The sequence below is a fragment of the Sorex araneus genome, chromosome 1, assembly GCF_027595985.1.
Source record: "Sorex araneus isolate mSorAra2 chromosome 1, mSorAra2.pri, whole genome shotgun sequence".
NCBI lineage: Eukaryota > Metazoa > Chordata > Mammalia > Eulipotyphla > Soricidae > Sorex > Sorex araneus.
The window spans coordinates 407,098,005-407,115,997 of NC_073302.1; the positions used below are offsets into that span (position 1 = coordinate 407,098,005).

The 17,993-nt window shown below is 41.4% G+C and overlaps 1 protein-coding gene across 1 annotated transcript in view; it reads right to left on the bottom strand.

The window, feature by feature from the left end:
* The window catches only part of LAMB4 (laminin subunit beta 4), a 113,123-nt gene that overhangs the window by 44,295 nt on the left and 50,835 nt on the right, over window positions 1-17,993 (bottom strand). The window contains exons 16-22 of the mRNA XM_004602100.2: window positions 17,266-17,386; window positions 8,936-9,113; window positions 7,146-7,289; window positions 5,897-6,128; window positions 5,303-5,460; window positions 2,257-2,481; window positions 568-788 (exon numbers count right to left, since the gene is read on the bottom strand). Coding sequence (XP_004602157.2) covers window positions 568-788; window positions 2,257-2,481; window positions 5,303-5,460; window positions 5,897-6,128; window positions 7,146-7,289; window positions 8,936-9,113; window positions 17,266-17,386 — 1,279 coding nt within the window. The remainder of the gene's footprint in view (window positions 1-567; window positions 789-2,256; window positions 2,482-5,302; window positions 5,461-5,896; window positions 6,129-7,145; window positions 7,290-8,935; window positions 9,114-17,265; window positions 17,387-17,993) is intronic.

The following is a 17,993-nucleotide window of genomic DNA, read 5'->3' on the forward strand; positions in this document are numbered from 1 at the left end:
TCAGGTATTTTGAAAACACTATTAATTTTTATTCTCATCCATAATTAATTTTTATTAATGATGGATGTCTTCAGTCTTCCCTATGATTTTATGCCTAAAGCAGCAAAAGAAGAAGAAGGCTGGGGTCAAAGAGAGAAAGCTCAACCGACTGAGTACTTTTCTATGAGGAGGTCAGGGTTCAGATCACCGGCACTGTTTGTCCCTCAAGCACTGCCTGGAACAATCTGGAACAGAGAGCTAGAATTCCAATTCCTCATTCCCCAGTATCCCTAAACAAACAAAAGAAGCTTGTGATTCCCTCCCTGTGTATGAAATTGGTTTTCCTCAGTCTCAGGATGGTGTAGATTAGACTTAACTTTAGGATCCTCATTCTCTCTCTTCTTTTTCTCTCTCTTTCTGGTGCCTTAGTGCTTTGCATTCCTTGATAAATGCAGATCCCACCCCCTTCTACACCACAGTCTGCCTAAAACCACTAAATAATGGCACAAAATGATCACACAGCTGTGTCTGAAAGTTTTCCCTTTTCATCATTTTCACCGAGGACATGGTCAGAGTGAAGGGTCTTGCCTGATCACATTGGCTGCTGTGAGAGGTCCTGGGGTCACAATCACATGGTTGACAGCCTCTGCTCGGGACCAGGTTCCAGTATCCATCAGCACAACGATCACAATTCTGTCCGGCGACATTTGGCAAGCAAGCGCATGCGCCAGTGTCAGGGTCGCAGAGACAAACTCCCAGGTCTGGGGGGCATTCCATAGGATTCACACCCAAAGGATGGCAGGAGCATCCTGAGATGACAGAGCCAGAGAAGGAGGCAAATTCAGTAACAACACCAGCATTCAATAAATCATGCAAACTGCTTTTGAGGCTGGGGTGTATCTTTCCCCCAAAGGCCTCAAGGAAGAAACCACTTTACAATACTCCTGGATTTGTCAACATTGTAGATGGAATCCATTAAATTACATATAATTAGCACTTTGGGGCTGGAGTGATAGCACAGCGGGTAGGGTATTTGCCTTGCATGTGGCTGACCCGGGTTTAATTTCTCTGTCTCTCTTGGAGAGCCCAGTAAGCTACCAAGAGTATCCCACCTGCATGGCAGAGCCTGGCAAGCTACCCGTGGCATATTTGGTATGCCAAAAACAGTAACAAGAAGTCTCACAATAGAGATGTTACTGGTACCCGCTCAAGCAAATCGATGAACAACGGACAACGGTGCTACGGAGAGTGCTACAGCACTTTTGTATGAGCAGGTCAGGGTTCAGATCACTGGTACTGTTTGTCCCCCAAGCAGTGCCTGGAACAATCTGGAACACAGAGCTAGAATTCCAATTCCTCATTCCCCAGCATCCCCAAACAAACAGAAGAAGCTTGCCATCTCCTGTGTGAACTTTTCCCAGTCCCAGGGAGGTGTGGAGTCTGGTTTTTTGCTCATTACTTCTAGCAAAGTTTTACTGGGGTAAAATATCAGAAAATAAATGCTTTACTAGGACCAGAGTGAAGCAAAAAGGTAACTATCTCCTAATATGCATTTTTTTGTTGATAGTGGTAGAGTGCCTGCCTTTCAGTCTTGAGACAGTGAGTTTGATCCCTCAGCACCATCCAACATGCCAGGTGCAATCCTGGCACCACAACTAATATTGTGCATGAGCCACAACTGAAGAGTAGAGTCAATGCAACAAGAGCAAAAAAAAAAAAAAAGGAGGTACCCAAATAAGCAAAACATCTGGTTTAAAAGAAAACATATTTTGTTCCTCCTCTTTCTTCATTACAGAATTATATCCTTATCTTCCTTTACATAAATGATTCCCATTTTTATAGATTCAAGTCACTTGGTAAGCCCGCCACAATACATTTTTCTGGGCTTTACTGCCAGAGAGTCAATTCTGTGGGTCTGGTACTTGGGTCCTGGTTCAACCCAAGCCCAGGAATCTGTATGCCAGGATTCACCCTCTACCCACAGGTCCATGCTACACCATGATTCCCACTCTGAGCTACAATACTCCAATCCACTGGCATAAGTGTTATAGCCATCAACAGTCCCCAGAGCCAAATTCATAAGAGCTGAGAATTCACTGTGGCTACAGCTGAAATTCTTGAGCGGCACTGCACTCATTTCTGCTGAGGAGCTGAGTGCTACAACTGCGTGACAGGCCTCACAGAAATGAGTGTGGGAGAGCTGCAGCCACTCCACCGCCACATTCCCCCCAGCCTGCCCTTGGGGGTCTGCAGCAGCCGACAGTCCTGCAGACTTACTCTTGCAGGTCTGATTGAAGGCTGAGCCAAAGTAACCCGGTTTGCAGAGCTGGCAGCTGGGGCCTTGAGTGTTGTGCAGGCATCTAAGGCATTCCCCTGTCACTCGGCTGCAGGACCCTGCATCTGTGACGTCAATGTTGTTGTTGCAGGCACAGGGCTGGCAAGGGGCTCCCCCAGTTCTCGGATTTCCATAGAATCCAGCAGCACATTCTTCACACTGTGCCCCTGAATGAAGGGAGAGAAAAGATAGTGAGATGAAAAGGGATGCGTGTCTTGATGTAAGAAGAGAATGACTGACTGGGCTCCTTTAGGGTTAATGAAAGGTAATTTGGGAGTGAAAAGCAATGAGTAAAAAAGGTTTTTAAAGTTCATATAATTTTCCAATCAATTTCCTGCCCCCACACAGGCTGTCTTCTCCAGGGTCCCCTCAAAGGGGTGTGGTTTCCCTCCCCGCCCCAAGCAAAGCCCCGGCAGCTGAAAACCTCCAGAACCCAGCCACAGCCATACTCAAGGCCACTCTACACACAGTCAGATGAGCCTCACCTATGAAGAAACTGACAGAGGAACCCAGGTATGTAGGACCCGTGGCTGAGATCTCCAAGCCTGCTGGGTTCGGGACTGGGCCTCCTCCACCCACATCCTTTGTTTTCCAGTAGCTTGGCAGTCACACCCACAAACTGCCCTTGGCACCATGTAATCTCATCAACGGCCAAGATCCAGAGACTATAAAACAAAGCTCCCGGAAGAGAGCGATGCAGAATCTTGCATGGCAGAGCCTGGCAAGCTACCCATGGTGTATTTGATATACCAAAAACAGTAACAATAATGGCCCTCATTCCCCTGACCCTGAATGCGACAAGAATGAATGGAGACATTACTGGTGCCCACTCGAGCAAATTGATGAGCAGCGGGGTGACAGTGATACAGTAATAATTTTCCAATAATTCAGAAAAAAACATTTATCTAAAGCAAAAACACCTTGGCCATCAGGTATTTCTTTTAAAACTATGGAGGTGCAGGGACAGGATTCCTATCCCCCTGTGGCTTGGGTCATCACAGTCTGCCTCAGACCAAAATTAATCCAAGTGTTCTCTCTATGGGCACTGTGCCCCTCACTTGGTCCTAGAGCTGAAACAGCAGGAACCAAAGATGTGAGTCTTGAAGTGAAGATAGGTGGGAGTCATTTCCTTGGTATCTGACTTTAGTGAGAATGTATTTATTAATCACAGTATATACAAATATCCTGCCTCTCCTACACTTTGCACTGCTGTTGCTTAAGGGCTCAAAGTTTCGGGTCCACGCACTCACGTCTTGGCTTATCCCATTTCAAAATGTTTATGTCATCCATTTGTGGCATTGTATAGATTGTATTTACCTTAGAACTGGAGCAATAGCACAGCGGGTAGGGCGTTTGCCTTGCATGTGACCGACCTGGGTTCGATTCCTCCATCCCTCTCAGAGAGCCCGGCAAGCTACCAAGAGTATCCCGCCTGCATGGCAGAGCCTGGCAAGCTATTCGTGGCGATATGCCAAAAACAGTAACAAGTCTCACAATGGAGATGTTACTGGTGCCTGCTTGAGCAAATCCATGAGCAACGGGATGACAGTGATACAGTGATACATCTTAAAAACCGATCAACCTGGGTAAACAATCACTGTATGACTGAAATGCAAACATGAAAGTTTATAAGTTTGTAACAGTGCCTCACAGTGATTCACTAATAAAAAATTTAAAAGAAAAAACGATCAACCAAGCTTGATGCTCATGAGAAAGAGACTATAAAGAAAAGGTTAGACTAGGTTAGAAACTTAAGAGGTAACAAAGAAGAGAGGAATTTTCCATGAAACTTATCATGATGATGGAAATTATGATTGAAGACAATAAGAGCAATATTTTCTAAGTCTGACTAAGTCAAGTTGATGTCATAGTTCTTTTCCATGTTGGTATTATATATTTAATATGTAACATTTATAGTTTGATATGCTAAAAACAGTAACATCAAGTCTCACAATGGAGACGTTACTGGTGCCCGCTCGAGCAAATCGATGAACAACGGGACAACAGTGCTACAGTGCTACAATATGCATAAACTCTATAAAGTTTAATTTGTGCATTAATTACTCAAGCTTAGACTCTAAAAACTGTAATTTATAACTGAATGACAGACATGAGTATCAAATTTATTTAAGTAGTATCTGCAGAATGCTGAAATGAGGTATTCAAGACATTCAAAAAAATTTAAATCTGTGAATTATCAACCATATTAATTGCTTGGAATTATGCCAGGAAAGCATTTGACTGATTAAAGCTTTTTATTATTTAATTGCTTATTTTCCATGAAGTTTATATACTATTTAATCACAGATTATCTTACTTAATGTGTCATTTTATTTTAAACACAGTAATTTGAATTCATTTCTTTCTCCAGTCCATTTCTTTTTTATTTCTTTTGGTCACACCTGGCGATGCACAGGGTTTTCTCCTGGCTCTGCACTCAGAAATTACTCCTTGCGGTGTTCAGGGGACCATGTGGGATGCTGGGAACCGAACCTGGGTTGGACATGTGCAAGGTAAACGCCCTACCCACTGTGCTGTTGCTCCAACCTCTTCAGTCCACTTCTTAAAAGGGGTTGTAACTCAGTGGAATGAGGTTTTTATTCATTAGTTTTGTGTGTGTTTGTGTGTGTGTGTGTGTGTGTTTGGGTCACACCCAGCAGTGCTCAGGAGTTACTCCTGGCTCTTTGCTTAGGGATTACTCCTGGTGGGACTTGGGGACTATATGGGATGTTGGGGATCAAACCTGAGTCGGGTGTATGCAAAACAAACACCTTATTCACCATAATTGCTCTAGCCCCTGTCATTGGTTTCTGAGTCATTCACATTCTTTGGTAAAGCAGCAATTTACCAGCTTCTGTCTTCTTATCATGAATTTCTATTCTGCATAAATCAATTGTCCAAGGTAGATAAATTACAAATGTGTGATCATTTTTTCAGATGGCTGATGAGACTGGAGAAAGAACTATAATAAAGAACTATACTGCATACCTGTGTAACCTTGATGACAATTGCATATGACATCTGTGCTCCAAGGATTCTGATAGCAGGAGTGGGCAAAATATTGGTTGCTTGAAGGTACACCTGGGCACTGGCAAGGGCGACAGGACTGTCCTGAAGAAGGATTTCCATAGTAACCTTCGATGCATCTGTTAAGCAATTTATTTTTACCAAAATGTTCTCTGAAAAAGCTCATGTGAGTCAATGTGGGTTTACTATATACTTTGGAATAGTGCACATGCAAAACACAATTCAGAAGATGCTCCTTTGCTTTGTAAAAGAATTCTTTGCTTTATATTGAAAGTTCTGCTATGAAGTCGTTAACTTTAATATCATGGAACTTCATTTACATGTCTTATTTCAGGAATATGAAAAGCATGGTATCAGACAAATAACCATTATTGATTTGTTTGTATGTGGTCAAACAAAATATTGAAAGATTATGGAATGCTATTCTACTTCCTGCCACCTCTCAGAGCAACCATAATCATTAAACACTTAAATATTTCTCTACTCAATGGGTCTTCAGAGAGTGCTGTGAGATCAAAACAAAATAAAAAATTAAAGTGCATATAAATCGCATACCTTTCACAGTTTCTTCCAGTTGTGAAACCTTTACAGTTAAAGCAGAAGCCTGTCTCTGGGTCACAAAGTTCAGCAAAACCATTGCAAAGGCAAGGGCGGCAGTTGGGAAATCCAAAATAGCCTGCCAGGCACCCATCACAACGGTGACCAGTCACCTCTCTGTGGCAGGAGCATTGTCCTGTTATTTGGTCACATACAGTGCTCTTTGAGCCTTGAGGGTGGCAGTGACATGCTAGATAAGGCAAAAAGAAATTAGGTGTGATCAAGTGGTATGCTGGTTTGAGAGTTACAGTTCTGCTTTTGCAATTCTGAACATATTGTATCATCCCAATCTGGAGAAGAAAATTAGTCAATCAAATGCTTAAAATAGCACCTAGCATATATGGAATACTGGTTAAATGTATTCCATTTAACCAGTATTCCATAGGGAAGGAAATGTTAAATAACAATTGTTTGACTCATTCAAATAATGGGACATTGTAAAAACCTGGATCTGATCTATACAGAACAGCTAAACAGTAACATGCTTTTTTAATGACCTGAACTTCCACAGAGTTTGTGAGACAAACTTTAGGAATATTTTATGTATATTATATATAAGATATACAGATATCACATATATATGTATATGCATATATATATATAAGATCTAGGGATGCAGTGCAAGTGGCAGACATACCTTACATGTGCTAGTCTCTGAGTTTGATCCCAGGAACTGCACGCCCCAAGCAGTTGGGCATAGCCTTAGTAAACCACCCTCTGTCCCCAGCACTGTTGGCAGTGCTCTACAAAACACACGTGAGTTTGCGTGCACAAACACACACACACACAAAGATTTGTGTATATAGTCCTATATATAAATAGAGAGAGCTAGAGAGGTATAGAGATGTAGAACCATATGCCAATAGACCTAGATATAGAAATAGATAAATAGCAATAAACATTTCTCAAGACAGTTGGATTATTTTTTCCTAAAGTAGAAATTCAATCTTTTTTCTGATAAATCATTGACTCCTTCAAGCTAGTCAAAACTTGAGATGCCTATTTGACAGGGTGGGACGTGGACATGGAAGAAATAACTGTTTTGTGAATATCCTTTTGTGATCTCAAACACTTCATAACTTTTCTCTTTGGAAAGGAAAAAGAAAGCAATGGTGGGTCTCACGCTGTTTGCTGGGTAGCCAATGAGCAGGATGATTCGCATGTGAATCTCGTGTTTCTTACCCTGCCCCCACTTCTCACTACATACCGAGACAGCCCTGATGGCCCAGGTTGTAGCTTCCTGGTGAGCACCTGTCACAGCAGCGCCCCGTCACCCGAGGCTGACACTGGCACTGACCTCCCAGTCGGCTGCAGTGAGGCCCTAGTGAGCCATGAGGGTGACAGTTACAGGCTGTGGGGGAAGAGAAGAAAAATTGTCTGAGGGGAGGAAAGTGAGAAGCACCTCGTGCTGTTGGCAGCTGTAGTTCTTCTCTCTTTCATTTGGCAGGTACCTCTCTGTAAGGCTGGGCACCCTCACCTGTGACATGGGAATAACAGCATCCAACTCAGGCAGTGATAAGGCTTCCAGGCAGGACTAACTACGGAGTACTCAGAACTGGGTTTGACATGTCTGGAGGGTTCAATGACTGCTATTGAACAAGTTCATTTTATCAGTAAGCATGATTTAAATGGAGGGAAGTTTTAGTAATTGTTTAGTATAGTTCATAGTATCTGGTGATATTATGACTTCAGTTCCTAAGGGACCAGGTAGGTGCTAGATTATATATTTGATTTCCCTTCTTCTGTGTTCTTCAGAGATCATGGATATTGGGTAGCTTAAGCTTATATTTTTAAAGCAACAATATAGAGAAAGCATTTTCTGCTTTCTCATCAAGCCCATGTTCGCCCTTGAAATGTATCTCACTTGCTTGCTTATCTGTTTCTTTGCCTGCCTATTTCCACTCTGGAGAAGTTGTGTTTTCTCTCCCCCGTGTACTTTTTTGTTTCACTCCTCTAACATCTTTCTAAATAAGTTTCTAAAAAAAAAAAAAGAAAGAAACAAAGCATTTTCCTGGAACCCAGGAAGCCCTTGATCTTATTCTAGATTCCATACTAGTGGTTCTCACTGAGAAAGAGATTTTACCACACCAATGCCTGCATCAGGGGACACTTGACAAAGCTTAGTGATATTTTTAGATATTCCAAAGAAGTGTGCTACTGGTATCGGGTAAAGGGTAGGGATGCTTCTAAATATCCTACAATGCAGGAGACACGCCTCCTCTCCACACACCACGGAGTTACTCAGTTCCGAAATTTATTCTTTTTTTCTTTTTGGGTCATACCCAGCAATACTCAGGGGTTCTTCCTGGATCTGCACTCAAGAATCACTTCTGGATGGGTAAACGATCACTGTATGAGTGAAATGCAACACAAAAGTTCATAACTTTGTAACTGTACATCACAGTGATTCTCTAATAAAAAATTTTAAAAAAAACCCTTTGATTGTAAAAAAAAAAGAATCACTCCTGGCAGTGCTCAGAGGACCATATGGGATGCTGGGAATTGAACCTGGATCAGCTATGTGCAAACCAAATGCCCTATCCACTGAAATATCGCTTCAACTCCCAGTTCTGAAATTTCAACAGTGCTGGAGAAAAACACCCTCTAGAGCAAAGTGAAATGGGCAATCACCCAACATTTTTGGATTCTAGTGGCTTCATTGATTAAATGAAGGATTGGGGACGAGAAAGGTTATCTGGAGCATATTACAAACTTTAATTGGTTGTAATGTTTATTGCAACGATATTACAACATTATTTGGAGTTCCAAATGATTTAGGAGCATTGTCCCAGCAATATAGTATCCCAGTGCACTACACACATTGCACCATACACTAGGAGTTTAATACAGGCTGCTCTGTGTACCTAATCATTGGGTGGCAACTGTATTGTTTGGAGCAGTTGCTGATGTCAGCTAAATGGCTCACCCAGGTTCCAAGAAACAGTGTTTGGGGACAGACAGCAGCGATTCGGTAAAGCCCATTAGACAGATACTCACCCAAGGCCCCATTGTGTAGCAGGGCAGACAGGCTGACAATAAGCCTTTCACACACACCAGGGAGCACCTGAGATCCTATGTCTGAGGCAATTTCCATGCAGTTGTGCAGCTGATACTCTTCTAAGTCCTGCTTGCTGAAGGAATTCTCCAGTGAACTGATTTGTGGAATAAGACCAAGCTTTTAAAAAATGAGGAAAGAATACTATGTTCATAACTTTCTCCTGTTCAAGAGTCTAATTACCAAAAATATGTATCTATGAGAATAGTGGTTCAAAAGGACCCAATCCAATTATTTAAAATTGTTTAGGACTAGGGTTAGAAAGATATAGCACAGGCCGTAGGCACTTAACTTGCATGCAGACAACCCTGGGATTAGGCCTTCTGTTCGACATATGGCCTTCTGAGCACTGCCAGGAATGCTCTTGAATATGAAGTCAGGAGTAAGCCCCGAGCACTGTGGGGTATGGCTCAAACACTAATGAACCAAATAAACAGGTTAACAAAACAAATTTGCGCAGGACTTATGGTTTTCAGGTTTTTAAAATTTAAGTCTTAGATGTTTATACATGATGGCAAATCAAATAAAGCCATTCTTGATCTTTCACTGCCCTTATAATTATGCTTTCTCTTACTTGCTAATAAATTTGTCTTCAATTTAAAAGACTTTTAACTAGATTACTTATGATATATAAAGAAATTACAACGTAATGCCTTCTATATGGTAATGTGGAATGTTAATTCCACAAAATTCTTCTGAAGATGTTTTGTCTTTTTGTCTTTTTTTTAATCACATATAAAAAGTGGTATTCTACATCGAAGTACCTTTTGGAGAGTCAGTATAGATCAACATTTTTTCTTTTCTCTCTTCTTTTCTTTTTTCCTTTTTGGGTCATACCAGTGATACATGGGGGTTACTCCTGGCTCTGCAGCTCAGGGAACGATATGGGATGCTGGGAATCGAACCCAGGTTGGCTGCATGCAAGGCAAATGCAAGGCAGCTGTACTATTGCTCCAGCTCCTAGATCAACATATTGGAGGTCTGAGAAATCTTATAAGAAAGATGTTCTTCATGCAGCCACATTTGCAGCCCCACGACATCTCATATTCTATACTACTGATGTATCAGGAGTAGCACACAATGGATAGGATGTAAGGTAGAAGGCAACCAATCTCAATTAAAAAATATTAACACATAAGGCTCAACTTGTAACAACATGTTAGTAATCTCTTATACAAGGGTTCAATGGCTCCAGGGTGAGATACAACATTCTTCATATACTTCTAATTTTTTGGATCATTTTAAGAAAATTATTCTAGCAAGCAATACAAAATTAATTATTTAGGGCCTGCTATTTGTACAGGTTGAGTGGTGTTTGAGAAAAATTTGAAATAATGGTGGTTGGTAAGTTGTAATGGTGGTGAGATTGGTGTTGGAATACTGAATGTAACAAATTATTGTGAACAATCTTTTTTTTTTCTTTTTGGGTCACACCTGGCAATGCACAGGGGTCACTCCTGGCTCTGCACTCAGGAATCACCCCTGGTGGTGCTCAGGGGACCATATAGGATGCTGGGAATCAAACCCGGGTTGGCTGCGTGCAAGGCAAACGCCCTCCCCGCTGTGCTATTGCTCCAACCCCAATTGTGAACAATCTCATAAAAGTAAAATAAAATTAAAAAAAAAAATTTAGGGGCTGGAGTGGAATTACCCCTGAGCACAGCCAGGGATAATTCCTGAGTGCAGAGCCAGGAGTGACCCCTCAGCATCGCTGGGTGTGACCCAAAAAGCAAAAATAAATAAATAAATAAATAAAAATAATAAAATAATTCAATTTATAAAAGGAAAGATGCTCTTGAAACTTGTTTCTGTGCTTATTTAAACACTTGGTCCTATGTTCAAAACACACAATCCTTGAGCTGAGAGATAGGAGAGTGGGTAGGGCACATGCTTCACACTCAATCATGCCCTGTTCAATCCCCAGCACTCCAGAGAACTGCCAGGAGTGATTCCTGAGCACGAAGCCAGGAATAAGCCCTGAGCACTGCTGGGTATGTGCCCCCTTTCAAAAAAACAAAAAAATGGGGAAGGTGGGCTGCACTGGCCCCGCTCTCCGCCGGCCGAGATGTGGCCCCCGGGAAACCGCGCAGCCGCTATTGCGGCCTCATTTCTCTTCATAGCAGGTCTGACTCTAGTGGGGAACTCCTAACAATAGTAGTGAGTTTTTTGTTGAAATATTGAATGCAACCAAAGTAAAGAGAAAGTAAAGTGAAATTTATCAGTTACACAGGGGTGGGGTGGTGGGTGGGGGGGATGGGAGGTGTACTGGGGTTTTATTTGGTGGTGGAATATGTGCACTGGTGAAGGGATGGTTGTTTCAGCATTGTATAACTGAGACTTAAGCCTGAAAGCATTGTTATTTTCCACATGGTGTTTCAATTAAAAAAAAAATTAAAAAAAACACACAAAAAAACAAAACAAAATTTAAAAATTAGTATCATCCCATAAAATTCTTCTTACATAGATGCATTTTGGGAATTGCTGGTTTACATCAGATAGCTATTAATGGGATATTTGCATCATTATAAACTTATTGTCAAGTGTGATCATCCAGGGCTTAGCAGTTATGTGGAGAAAAACTATATAGTTGAGATTTCTGGAGTATACTTTTTTTCTTCCCGTAGAACTAAATACTATTTAAAATGTTATTAATAGCATGAATGATATAGCAAAGAATACATTGTTAAAGCAGATTGATCACGTGAGGAGATGATTTAAGTTATTAGTGACAGAAACAGCATTTAAAATATGTTTGAAATCAGCATATCATTAGGGGGTAGAACTCCTTCTTCCCCCATAAGTCTTGTTTCTTTGTTCATGCTGACATGAATTCCCACAGTCCTTTCCTTCAACCCACTCAGTCATTCCTTATTCATCCTTTGACATACGAGGTACTAGAACCTCAACCCTAGATAACTATTTCAGCACCCTACTCCTCAAACCTCTAACCTCATTGTCCTTGTATTTATACTCATTACTGCCTACTGCTAATCTTATTTTAGAGAAAAGAGCCTGGAAAAGGGAATGGCATTCCCTACATCTGGCCTCTCAAACTCCTGTCCCACACATCCTACCACCTCTCCTTGGCACCTGGAGAGTTTGCAAAGGAAGACTTGTAGAGATGCCCAGCTGTTCCCCTCTGCTCTCAGGACACTTCCCTGCAGATTATGCCTGAATTCTTCAGGCTTTTCCTTTTGGTTTTGCATTTAGATGTACTTGAGTCTTTCCCATTTGTAAAGTCACCGCCTTGATTTCATTGATTCCTTCTGCCTCTGCCCCCATTCTCTTGACTTGATACCCAAATTTCTTGAAAGAGTAGCTCTGTGTCATTCTCACTGCTATATCTCCTACACTCTCTTAAATTTTTTTTTAATTGAATCATCATGAAATACACAGTTGCAAAGTTGTTCGTGATTGGGTTTCAGTCATACAATGTTCCAACACCTGTCCCTTCACCAGTACATTTCTCACCATCAATGCCCTCAGTTTCTCTTCCTGCTACCACTCCCCTCCCCCAACCAGTCTACCTCTTTCTCTCTCTCTCTCTCTCTCTCTCTCTCTCTCTCTTTCTCTCTCTCTCTCTGTCTTTCTCTCTCCCCTTTTAAGCATTTAAAAGGAGTGCAATACAGGTACTGAATGGTTATCACATGTTTGTCCCTTTACATACTTTCAGCACTAAATTCCCTTACAGTTGTGGCAAGTTTACATTCATGGCCAAGTCCTCCTGATCCTTGTTTCTACTGTCCATAGGTATTACTCTCATCTTACCTTTTTCTTTTTATATCTCACAGGTGAGTGCAATCATTCTATGTCTGTCTTTCTCTGACTCATTTCACTCAGCATGATACTGATTTATATTTATAAGCAAATTTTACAACTTCATTTTTTTCTTGTGGCTGTGTAGTATTCCATTATGTAAATATACATGTTTTGTTTTGTTTTGTTTTATCCAGTCATCTGTTCTCTGGCACTCGGGTTTTTTCAGATTCTGGCTATTGTGAATTTGTTGCGATGAACATAGAAGTGCAGATGGCATTTCTACTGTGTGCTTTTGGGCCCCCGGGGTACATTACTAGAAGTGGCATTTCTGGGTCATATGAAAGTTCAATTTCTATTTGTTGAGGAATGCCAATTATGTTTTTCAAAACTGCTGGACCGGTGGGCATTCGCACCAACAATGAATGAGAGTCCCTTCTTCTCTCTTCTGCGCCAGCACTGTTCTTGTTCTTATTGATGTGTGCCAGTCTCTGTGGTGTGAGATGATATCTCATTGTTGTTTTGATTTGCATCTTCCTGATGATTAATGATGTTGAGCGTTTTTTCACTCTTCTCTCTAATGGAGTCAATTTCCTAACCCCCCATCTTTAAATGTTCCTGCCCTACTCCCTGGGGCTCTGTCTTTTCTCATTTCACATCCGTTTCCTGGTGGAGTCTGACCATGTGTGTTGATTCTGACCAGATGGTCTGTGGTTACTATCTAGTATGCTGATATTTGAATTTACATTTCCTGCCCACACCTCAGGCATAGGTGCCAGGTCTCCGTAGATCTACAGAAACAAGCCAAATTTTTGTTCCCCAGACACCACAATTCAAAGACACCTGAAGCCTGTTTTCCTTTCTGTACGGTTGCTGGGAAGTATTGCTTATTGCCATCATCTGCCAAGTTGCAGATGTAGGGAAATGAATGAGTTCATATTTGATCTCAGCCTCTTCATCACATCAGCACTCTTTACACCCACACCCCCTGCTACATCAGTGACAAGCCTGGTCTAGCCCACCTCTTAAATGTGTCCAGGATGTATTTATTGCTCTCCCTCCCCTATGGCTTTCCTAATTTAGGCACCTGGATTACCAGAGTGGCAGCCAGCACATGGCTCCAGCTTCTACTCCTGTCCCGTCCCTCTCCACCATCAATTTTCTACGCCACAGTCACAGTGATCCTTTAAAAGAACAGCTTGCTCAGATAAGCCCCTATTTAAAACCTACAGTGGTTTCCCATTGCCTCAGGATAAAGTGTAAGTTCCATGCTTCATTCTTGTCATTCCTCTACCTCCCAACCTCTCAACACCATCGTCTCACTAAGGAAATTACCACCCTTTCTATGGTGAGAGCATTGTGGAAATTCCAATGGGTGCTTTCAGTTGTCTCTGCAGTTGCGTGAGGTGGGTTACTGGAATTTAATGGGTGGGAGGTCAGAAATGCTAGACATTCTTCCTCCAAATGTAAGCTGTTTAGCAGAAAATATGGATTTCTAGGAGACACAAATTATTATACTTTAAATTTCTTATTCAAAAGTGAGTTTCTATTTCCTACCTCAGTTCTACTATAATAAGATTGGATCCCCTCCCCCCCACACACACAATACTTGATACAGGATTTAAAGAATCTTTGGTTAGTTAAAGTTACAGGCAAACTAGAAACATAAAGTTAAAATTAAATTTAAAAATATATTTTTAGTGTAAGGATCTCACACTCTATTAGAAAGGAGTATTTTAGATATATTGATCTAAATTATTGTTTCTTCGAAATTAAAATTCTATTCAAATTCAATTTAAATTCCTGTTTCTTTTTTTAACCTTCTCTCATTTCCTTTTGTTTAATCTTACAATCCTATTTTTCTTAGCTCTTTGATGTTATAATAGCTGAACTTGTTAAACAAAGTTCAAGATAAAACTGCCTTGTACTGAAGTCTATAGCAGATGATGAAAGGACAAAGTTCCAAGGTAAAAATTTCAAGCATTTGGGACCAGTGATAAAGTACAGTGACTACAGGGCACTTGCCTTGTATGTAGCCAACCAGGTTAAATACCTGGAACCCTACGTGGTCCCCAAATACTGCCAGGAGTGATTTCCAGTGCAGAACTAGGAGTAAGCCCTAAACACTGCTTGGTGTGGTCCAAAACAAACAATTTTTTTAATGTTTGATGGTTAAAAGTTTAATTTTTCGAGGACACAGTTCACAAAACATAGATACCTATAAAAATTAGGTCAGGGGCTGATATACTTCCTGTGAAAGTTCAGATGGCAAATATTGACTTTTTGTCCATAACGTCTCAGTTCTGCCTTTGTGCTTGAAAGCAGGAGAGGACGTATGTAAACAATAAGCATAACTGTGTCCCAAGAATACTTTGTAGAACTACCGTTTGATAACTTAACCATGATGATAGAATATTTCCATAAATACTTCACTGTCATCCCATTGCTTATAGATTTGCTCGAGTGGGGCACCAGTAATGTCTCCAAGTGAAACTTGTTGTTACTGTTTTTGGCATATTGAATACGTCATGGGTAGCTTGCCAGGCTCTGCCGTGTGGGCAGGATACTCTTGGTAGCTTGCCGGGCTCCCCGAGAGGGATGGAGGAATCGAACTCGGGTTTGATTCAGGCAAGGCAAATGCCCTACCCGCTGTCCTATCACTCCAGTCCCACAAATACTTAAAAATGCAATTTTAGAAGTCAGTTTCATATTTACTCACAGTATCACTTGTTTTGGCTGTCCGTCTCAGAAGTACTCAGAGGGCACAGGGATCGTTCACAGCAATACTGAGCCTGAGAGCTTAATATTAGGGCCCAGAGATTCAGTGCCACTTGGGCCCAGCACTGCTGGGGACACCAGGCAAGCTAAAGGGCATGTTAAGCTGGAACTTAAACCAGGAACCGCAAGCACTGAAAACTTATGTTCCCTGGCCCCACAAATTCCCTTTTTAAAAAAAAAAAAATCCTGGGGCCGGAGTGATAGCACAGCCGGTAGGGCGTTTGCCTTGCACGTGGCCGACCCGGGTTCGATCCCCGGCATCCCATATGGTCCCCCAAGCACCGCCAGGAGTAATTCCTGAGTGCAAAGCCAGGAGTAACCCCTGAGCATCGCTGGGTGTGACCCAAAAAAGCAAAAAAAATAATAATAATAAATAAAAAATAAATAAATAAATAAATAAACAATCCTACAAAATTTTATACAATTTTATTGCAAGTGGAATGAAACTGGTACAATTCACACATTAGTGATGATCCTGAAACTGAATCAAAGAAAGCCTTCCAGAAAATAATTGGCAGTGCTGGGGGACCATATGGGATGCCAGGGATTGAACCCAGGTTGGCTGCATACAAGGCAAACACCCTACCCACTATACTATCACTCTGGCCCCGGATAAGTTATCTCAAGGACCATAAAAACTTGGCTAAGGCACAACTATATTTTAAAACATCCAAATATGCATGTACCAACAAAAAGAAGTAGCAAAAAGTAGAAACAACTCAAATGACCATGAGTAAAGGGAAATGGTGTGGGATTTTTACCACTTAACAGCAAATTCACTCAATGCCTGATGATAAACCTCAGCCTTAAATTGTGCAAAGTAAGATGGTTGGCACTACACACAAGTAAGCAGGTGTGTGTGTGTGTGTGTGTGTGTGTGTGTGTGTGTGTGTGTGTGTGTGTGTGCACAGAAGTTGCCAGGGGTAAAGTAGGGGAGATGAGAGATACTAAACCTAGCTACTCAAGGAAATATTTTGCACAGTTACTTAAAATGATCAGAAAACTACATGAGCACACAGTAAAGTCTATTTATGATATGTGTGTGATGTGTGTCCATGTTCATACTTAGATGAGTACTCTGCTGGTAGTATATAAAATCACAGCATATATAAAATAGGAAGTTTCAAGATGATAATAGTTAATGATGTGGAATTTCTCCCTCAAATTTTCTGCAATTCCAATACAATCTGTGACTCAGAGCAGGAACTCTGGGATTGGGTAGTGGGTTTCTGATTCCTGACTGTCTCTGTGAACTTGTGCTCAGTTCTATTGCATGGGAAATGTCAGTAAGGACCAGATCTAGCCTGCAGGGTTGTTGGGGAGACTGAGTAATAGGCTCTATCAAACACTTGGAACCATCAATTTCTCCAGTGTTGGAGAAATCCCACTCCATCATTGGCACACACCATTACATTTGCAATTGTTAATAGGCAACTTTGATTTTGTTTTTGTTTTTGAACCACACAAGGCAGAGCTCAGGGTTTTCTCCTGACTCTGCCCTTAAGCATCACTTCTAAGTGGGCTCAGGAGACCATATGAGATCCTGGGGATTGTACCCAGGTTGACTGAATACAAAGCAAATGCCCTTCTGCTGCACTACAGCTCTGGCTCAATAGATAACTGTGTAATGAAACAAATACATTTGTGCTTCGCAAGAAATATTTCATCAGAATCTAAAAGCAGAACTAGAATGGAACTCAGTTCAGAAGGAAGCGCCACAGGGTTCTGTGATACTTACAGAATCAACCAGGATGTGTGAATGAGCGTGGGACTCTCCTTCCAGAGACTGAGAAAAATAGACATCTATGGAATACTGTACATCTGGTTCTAAGCAGATGGGTGTGGGAAGCAGCATAACTCTGTATTGAAGAATGATACAAAAACTCAACACAAAGTCCAGTTATGTAATCAGACAGGCCATAATATTTAGACCCATCCCACCTGTGTTTGGAGGGCGGTTGCACCATAGGCTGGAGGCTATCTATGGGTCTAAACTAGCTCAGATGGTTTGGTGAACTGTTAATTCACACTCTGGGGCTTTTCCAAAAGGTTGTGCCAAATAACAAAGTCTTAGGAAAGATTTTCCATGGGGCTAGAATGATAGTACAGAAGGGAGGGTATTTTCCTTGCACACAGGCCACTCAGGTTCAATCCCTGACACCCCAGATGGTCCTGTGAGCACTGCCATAAGTGGTTCCTGAGTGCAGAGATAGGAGTAACCCCTGAGCATTGCCATGTGTGGCCCCAAAACAAAACCAAAAAAAAAAAAACTATTGCCCATGACACTTCCGGGGAAAAGATGAAACAAAGGTTCTTTAACCATGTTATTATCTCTAGGATCTCAGTTTAATTTTGCCACAAATTTCTGGTGAAACAAAATGTGTGGTCCTGAAATAAATGGATTTTTGCCAGACTTTCAGCTGTTAAGCTGTTAAGATTGCCTTAGCTGAAAGTTTTACCCTGACC